The sequence below is a fragment of the Hyalella azteca genome, unplaced genomic scaffold (assembly GCF_000764305.2).
Source record: "Hyalella azteca isolate HAZT.00-mixed unplaced genomic scaffold, Hazt_2.0.2 contig2971, whole genome shotgun sequence".
In the NCBI taxonomy this organism is placed as follows: Eukaryota; Metazoa; Arthropoda; class Malacostraca; order Amphipoda; family Hyalellidae; genus Hyalella; species Hyalella azteca.
The window spans coordinates 16,138-24,582 of NW_025933227.1; the positions used below are offsets into that span (position 1 = coordinate 16,138).

Genomic DNA, 8,445 nt, shown 5'->3' on the forward strand with positions numbered 1-8,445 from the left:
CTCAAATTCACATGAAATTTCAGTCCCGCTTGGACTAGCAGCTTACATAATATACTTTCTCTGTTGAGAACTCGATGTAGAGATCCTCGAGGTCAGGCAGAACATTTTTCAGAAGAAACTCGATTTTATCGCCGTCCGAAGCAATGAAGTGCAGCACCTGTAACAACAGAAAGCCGTTTTGCCACTCCATTGAAGCATCAAAAGGGCAGAGTAACAATTTATTCAACCAGCACCGGAATGGTTCAACACACGATGGTTCAACACACATGGTTCAACACACGCGTCTCAGACAGCAATCTTGGCCAAAATTTTCAACAATGAATTTTTGCAGGTTAGAAACAAGGTAAATTTTCCTACCTTCAAGTTATTGAATGGCTTGAAATTGGGTGGCGCATAATACCAGGAGCAATCAAGCTGGAGTTGGGTCAGCGCAGGACACTTGCGAGCCATGGATGACAACAGAGTTTTCCCCAGCCAAATTTCCCTGCACGCCAAGCATAGCAAATATCACTCGTAAAGTCAAGTGACTTAATGCAAGAAATACAACATGTAATATTACTCGAATTCGCATGGCAGTCTCATCCTTATTGGATGCAAGTCAGATATTTACTCATGATGTTCAGGCAAGCACGTTCATTGTAGGAAAGGTCCTTCAAATAAAATTTTCGTGCTGATTTATCCGCGAGAATAAACAGCTCGATTCGACAATACTCAACTTTACCGCAAGGGACAATTTAAGAAATATTAACTAATATATTTTAGGAGCATTTTCAAGTCAATTCAGAAATGATGCTCGCATTTAGGCGATTTTAAACAAAACTAATAAAGGCTTCAAAAGGTCTTCAATGAGCCATGGTTTCATTAGTAGTGATTTGCATTTCACACACATTTCTGTCATTCATCACAGCAATGATATGAAAATTAAAAGAAAAATTTGCATCATTTTACAAATCAAACACTTTATGAGATACTTCAAGATTTGTTATCAGAGAAACTGCCAATATGCATTCTAACGAGAATACATCTACTTAAAGATAAAGATTACATGCAAATCAAGCTTGATCAAATATTTATCTCATCACGTAATAAATTCAGTTAAAAGAGCAAGCTTGATCTTCATCTGAGTCGCTCATGAGGTGCATCAACCATTAGAATTTCATCCATGCCAACCGCTAACTACCTTCATTTAAAGCATTACTCCTATAGTCCAGTAAAGCATTACTCCTATAGTCCAGTTTCACTGTAACATGTTTTTCCTTCAAACCGTTTTTGCTGTAACCTGTAAGGCGCTATTCGACTTACAGATGTGGCAGTAAGACATGGTTGAACATGCGGAATGTCGTGAGGCTTGAGTTGAATGCGAAGTCCACATGGCTTTCATTCGTTCCAAAGTTTTCTAACGTTTCAACGTTGTGGATTGACAGCTCTTTCAGAGAAGTTGTCAACTTCATTAGAAGAGCACAGTTAACATTCTCCACTCTGCCCAGCCGCAACACTTCCAAACATTTGCATTGCCGCAAGTCTCGCAGCAATTCGTCAGACTCGAATCTGCCCTAGAAAAACCATTCATTGATTGGCACTTCGAAGGGTCTCAAGCAAATTCGTCGTATTCCCCGAACGTAACAAATAAATTTTTGGAACACTTCCAACGAAATTTATCTTCAACATTTTATCGAAATCATAATATAGAAAATACAGTTAAAATACTCTTCTGAAACAGAAACCCAAAACAGTCAGCAGATCATAACACCCACTCGAGAAAAAAACATCAAAAACTTTCTGAGCTAATCGTTAAGATTTGGAAGTTGCAGGTCGCAAAACGAAGGGAAAATACCACAGGAAAAATATGCAATAGTTTTGGCGCAACTAACGACCAGGGAATGATCACCACAAGAAGTGAGAGTTGATCATCAAGATTACGTCAATGTACAGGTCGATAAATTCCGACAATGCATCTTTATTACAACTCAGACCTGCTTGGTATATAGGTGCTGATAACGTGCAAATGTTAAACAATCATGCATGGTACACAGGTGAGGACAATGCACCATCATTGACAACTCTGCCGCACAATCCTCACTTCAAGACAAAAAGTCCTGAGTTTGGTGCAGCGGGAGAAGATGGTCTTCATGGGAGTGTAGTGCCTTCTCTTTGGCGAGAACTGCAGGCACAAATCCTCCAAATTCACAGCAAGTTGACCTAAAATTGAATAAGTGTTCTCGGTTATTTGCAAAACATTTGTTCATGAACTCAACTAGACTATTTCAATCTTTTAACGAGTCTTTATTCAAGGTTTCTAACAAAAAAATACATAGAACAATTTAATGGAGCAACATGAATGAAATAAAAATAATCTGAACATCAGAGACGGTTTTGTAACTGAAATTTGTAACTAAATATTGTAGCTTATGGGTCTGACTTGGAATAAGCATAGACAAATAAAATATTTATGACGTAAATGTATTAACTTAATTTAATAGCAACTATAGTTAACTCACATGATAACAATAAATGGATCGATTAAAATAGCTGCTGCCATTCAGCCTGAGCTGATAAGCTGCTTCATTCATGCAACTTACCTGCTTCAAGCATCAGTTTCTCTTGAACATTAAAATTTTTTAGAATATGAAATAAGATGTCATCATTGAGGACATGAAGAGTAGGCTGTCCACTGCTAGCCGGGCTCAAATCAAACTTTTCACTGGACAGCTTATGAGGCTTGTAGAGCTCTGAGGAGGGTCGTGATGCGTCCGAGTCATAGGATTGTCTTAAAAATGCTTTATGCTTCCCAAAGAACACTGCATTGTGATCACCCAAAAGTCTGAAAAAGAAGTACCTATTTGCAATAAACATTAAAATAAAATAACTTTTTAACTAGTAAAATGAAAGAAAAAATTTTCCAGAAATGTTTTCAATGCCATCTTGAAACATAATCTTAACTCCTTGTAATCAGTATCTTGGGCATCAATACAAAGAATCCCTTAGCTCTCAGAATAGAACTATCTCTTCCTTAAACTCATTTTTATCAACCTCATAATTCACCTACCTTCTATAATATTGATATTGATATTATAATCAGCCAAATAATATTATAGAAGGAGATTTGCCTTGCATTATAGAAGATTTGCCTTATCATAATAATCAGCCAAATGTTGCAGAATCACTAAGATAAGGCAAATGTGTAGTTACACTCCAATGCATTAATAAAATATTATAGGAGGTACAACGTAAGGTACTAAATACAACAATTCAAGTGAAAAGGAAGGTTTTCATCCAGCATGTAATGTGGCAGTGGCGCCAGCAATGAAGCCAATGAAAATTGAGGTGCAAATAAAGGGCTTTATAGGTAGGCTGAACCAAAAAAGTGACAAAACATACACTAATATGAATTTGGTACCCTTAAAATCCATGCATTTGGAAATGTAACTGAAAATAACAGCAAGTTGGAGCAGATGTTGCAGCCATCACATCAGAAAAAAATGCACCTTAAACACCTTTTGAGACATCTAGCCAACTCTTGCTGCCTCTCCATTTTCTCAGAAATCCACTACTGGTGTGAACCTAATCTAAAGTCTTCCTACACTAATACAGTAAAAAATTCTTCTATTGTAACAAATGTCTCAAACATTTTCATTGATGCCATGAATTCTGACAGAAATGAAAAAGGCATTACTTTCAAACTCAAGCGAGATCAATTAGTAATGGCATCAGAAAAGGTAATTGGGAAATACTGTATCCTTTTTTAGCATTCAGCATAAAATTAATAATTTGAGGCCATACCTTTGTAAGCCAACCAAAATATAATGCCAATGTTTTAGCAGGACAGAGAGGCAAGTGAGAATTGCTGCAGTTTTTCACAACATCAAAAATACAAATGTTTTATTAGGCTTTCTCAACTCACTTGTCACTTTCCCGCCAGCTGGGGGCAACAATGATGGCAGAGGCAGACTTCTTGTCACGCTTCCGCTTCAGGGTGATGTAGTCTTGTGCAATATGGAACTTCTTTGCTATCTCTTCTTTGGTAACCTGATATACAATTTCAAATAATCAAAAGATGAAGATTCAAATAAAAACATTGTCAAAAACATTTTTATGCTCTAAAAAACAAATAGAAATTGATTACAGTTGTAATTGTTAGTAAAAAGAGTTGTATTAGTTGACGTATGAAAAATAATCCAATTATGAACTACATACCAGTTGAATAATATGGTACGTTAGTTATTTATAGGTAGTCAGTAGACATTGGCACAAAATACTATGGTCATAAACACAGATTAAACAGAGCCACCTCAATTATTTAGAGACCAAAGTCATTGGGCCCCAAAGAAATTTAAATAAATATGTGAAGAGGAGAGAATCACATTCCAAGATTTTTCTGCAAAATCTTAGCATTCGTGATGAACATGAAACTGTCAAACAAATAATGGTCAACTACAGCTACAATAGGCTTTTCTAGAATGCTTATGTATTATATCATATTGTTAGCTGTAACCTTTCAAAACTGACACTCCGTGACAAACTAATATAAATGCCAGAATAGCACGATTGATCACAGGAACAATACAAACAAAATCAAGGCATCCTATAAATTAGGAATAGAAGATAAATAACAATTGCAAAATCTTTTGCCGTTCATAATACAATAGAAGTAGACAAATTGATTACTGTTTAAAACAAAGTAAGGCCAATACAGACCAGCAGTAAAGGCTAAACATTAAGGAGCTAACTTACCAATAGAGGTAAATCCACAATATCTATGGTCAAGGGTGCAATTTGAGACGTGAGGTCAGGAAATTTATAACCCCAAAGTCTCAGTTGACCTGCTCAATGAGGGAAATAAATTAATTGATAGCTAATCTATAGCAGAATTGAGAGGAACAAACTAACTTGTACTGGTACAATATTTATTAATAATGAATGATATTCTAACATTTATCTCCTACTTTTAAAACAGCAGCTTCATCCAGAAAAAAAGGTTTATTTTCAGTAACTGCAATACAATTTGGTTGAATAACAAATACACCAGTAAGGATGTTTTGCAATGTAACTTTTGTTGGTTATAGTTTAAAAACAATGCTAAAGTTACATGGTAGTATTTTATGTACAGATAAAAAAACTTTCAACCAAATTGAATATTCAGTTATACTCTTCTGTATTTAATTCATGAAAATGCAGGAAATTACATCAAAATTTTACCTTTAAAATATAAAAGTGCCAGTAATTCATCATGATTAAATTTAATAGATAGCAGACCTAGGCTAAACACAGTTAAAGCCCTCACAGGATTAACATTTGGATAGAACAAAGAAAACCTCACACCAGTGTACAAACAATATATATGCTCAATGCCAGATGATGACAGTCCAGCCTGTGCCATTATTTCACAGCACTCAAAATTGCACTTGGCAGCACCCAAACCACACCATCCAGCCATGTCCACGCAGAAACCAAAGTCCTCCTTCTGAAAGAACACCTATGTATGAAGGGCACCAAATTCCTTGCATCAGCGACAGCAGTCTACAAACTCCTCGTCCACTGCCATCACTTTCAGCATTTACCACCTACACCAAGGCAAATAGCTCACACTCCATACATTACAACTACTTTCTCACAATACTCAACTCCTTACCCCCGCCAAAGACTGAGCACAACTCATAAAACATGCACTCTCAATTCCACCAATCAACACTATCATAGACAACACACTGCCAGACATCAGCCATATAGAGGAGCAGTTAAATCGTGCAGATAGGGTGCACTCTACTATGGTAACCATCCCTCACTATACTCCTACAAACGAACCCCCAAGCCTGATGTGTTGCTTCGAGCTGGACGCTCCAGAACCGTCAGCGCCACCAGCAGCCTCTCCTGATGCCGGTGCTGACAAATTTTCTATGCATGTAAGAAACATGTCGGAATTACTATATGTTTTATTACCCTTATGTTCGCAGTGCTGACTACGACCACGCCATAGAGATGCCAGCTTTCATGAAATTCAACCATGGCTAGGTATAATTATGTATCTTCAGTTTGTTGTAAGATTCGATTAGGTATGTTTTTAATTTTCCATAATAAGTAAAGGAGTGTAAGTTGTGGGATCAAATTATTTCAATTGTAAATCAACTATCGAGCCTCCAAATTGTTACAGTTTGGCATTAGGAAGATTATTGCCATTGTGTATTCATATTTTTCACGGGTTTATTTTTTGGATAGATTTAAAATTTCCCTGTCTCTGCATCTTTGTAGAGCAGCCAATGTGAAACATATTCTGGGCGTTTGGAACCACTGTATATTGCCTGTTCAGTCCCCTCCACTTCTGGGCCCTGGAAAGATCACCCAATGCTTGTTTTCAATGATCCGGTTCACGGACATTTTCAGACCCTGGCCTGAAGACTGCCACAACAGCAAAGCCCTGACTTTCAAGACCTTTGTTATTCATTTTGGTCTTTGCTCATGTTCAGTTTGCTAATCATTTTGCTGGCCCAGTTTAGTTCATTTAACTTCATTAGACCGACACATGAAAAGGACAAAAATTTAATAGTGTTCAAAGACGCGCAACAAGGTTAATTCCGGGCTTTTAAGGCAAGTCCTAAGAGGAAAAAGTAAAGATTATGAAGCTTCCAAGCCTCAGTTATCGAAGTCTGCGCGGGGACCTCATTGAAGCACACATGACACAAGTCATGGCTTATACAAGGTCCCAGAAGAATTACTAGAATTTGAAACGAGAACCAACACCAGGGACCACGGCTATTAACTAAAAAAACTGCGTTGTAATACATCCATGCGACAACATTTCTTCTAGCTTCGAGTCACCAACATGTGGAGCAGTTTCCCTGATAGCATCGTTGACGCTCCGAGTATGAACGCCTTCAAGAACAGACTAGACGACTATGCAGGAGCATATGTTCAGTCTTAAAATACCTAGCAACTTACGGAGGCAATAAGTCTAGCAGCTATCTCAATCAATCGTCAGTTATGGAAAGATCGGGTTCCAAAGGCCGGATCCTCTGTGAATCAAGTCACGAAAAGTTCAAGAATCGGCAGCAGGCCATGGGGCTGTTCCAGCAATGCCGACACTTCTATTCTATTAGATTCTCTCTCAGTACTCAGCATATGAATTTCAAGGATAAAAAATAAAATTAAAATACTCTTTATTTCTTCAATACAAAAACATTGATTTAATTAAGTGCGTAAACATGAAAGCTCAAAATTGCACCAAGAAATGCCAGTGTCATCTTGACCTCTACATCTTGGCAGAACTTACTCAGCTACTCGGAACACGTGAGCACTGGAGAGTCAACAAAACCTGACTGAAACGCTCAAATTTCCTTTGTAAGTGGTTAACCGAAAATTCAAGTAGTGGCGGTGTGAACCTAAGCAGGAACGATGTTCAATACATTAGATGGTAGGTACAAAATTATATCCTTTTTCCAGCATAACGAGTAGCTGTGGGGTCTTCGCAGAAAAATATCCTTTTCCATTTTTTTCTACGGAAGTTTTGGTTTGTGGATATAAATAAAGCAGGAGCAGATCAATTAAACAGGAATAAATAACTTGGCAGTTTGGAGTGCAATTTCTAAACAGTAAAGCAAGTTAACCGATCTCCTAAATCGACAGTTAACTAGTTTCATGTTCAAATTGAAAATGCAGAGATAGTGACAAATTTCAGCTGACAAGAAGCAGCACGATGTCAACCCCAAATTGAGTAAATCAATCGAAAACTTCTAACTGATTTATCCATGTAAAGAGATCAATTTATCAGAAGCAATCATTTTAATGCTACAAAGATGGAAAATTCAAAAAGAATACAAGAAATGGAAAATAAGGTCCATTTGTGCCATCTAAACAATGCTGCAAAAATTCATACTTCAAAGTAAACCCTGCAACACCTTATAGTTAAGAGATTTCCACTGAGGCAAAAAAAGAGATTTCCACTGAAGAAAAAATCATATTAATATGGTTAAAACACAGAGATTGCCAGGTCTCGAGTATTACTCGCGTGACAGAAAATAGTGCAGCTCTCAACGACGATCCAAGATTAAGTCATGGCATAGAACCAAAGGTTGGACAGCGTATAGGTAATATCTTGGAAGACCAGCGTTAATTTTTGGTCGAAGTAGAACAAAAGAAAGTCTACTGAAACGAAAAAAAAAACTGAACGAATATTGAATTACATGAGCCGTTCAGAGGCATGTACCAAGAGGCGGGCTTGAACTATAAATAATCAAACTGAATTTCTCCTTTATGAATCCGTAGCCATAGCCTCAAAATTTCTAAAAATGAAAGATCATTTGGAACGTAAAACTAGAAAACATCTAAATTTTTTTTGTACGAAATGACGCCATCAGCTCCACTCATGGTATCACAGCAGCACAAGCCAATGGTGGGGTTCAGTATTCACGATGGCCACCGTAGAGCAAATCGTCCTCTGCAAAATAAATTTAA

The 8,445-nt window shown here is 37.2% G+C and overlaps 2 protein-coding genes across 2 annotated transcripts; both read right to left on the reverse strand.

Annotated features, from left to right (window-relative positions):
• On the reverse strand, positions 1-2,196 carry LOC108674498. Its single transcript, XM_018162455.2, has 4 exons — positions 2,081-2,196; positions 1,303-1,553; positions 358-484; positions 1-157 (listed from the first exon to the last, which is right to left on the reverse strand). Exons 1-4 carry the CDS (start codon positions 2,129-2,131, stop codon positions 35-37), a joined length of 552 nt encoding a protein of 183 aa, XP_018017944.1. The 5' UTR covers positions 2,132-2,196; the 3' UTR covers positions 1-34.
• A 292-nt stretch (positions 2,197-2,488) lies between these two features.
• LOC108674499 lies at positions 2,489-5,911 on the reverse strand. The gene is made up of 4 exons (XM_018162457.2): positions 5,803-5,911; positions 4,732-4,820; positions 3,902-4,026; positions 2,489-2,821 (listed from the first exon to the last, which is right to left on the reverse strand). The coding sequence occupies exons 1-4, from the start codon at positions 5,909-5,911 to the stop codon at positions 2,563-2,565; spliced, it is 582 nt and encodes a 193-aa protein (XP_018017946.1). The 3' UTR covers positions 2,489-2,562.
• Between the last annotated feature and the right edge of the window lie 2,534 nt (positions 5,912-8,445).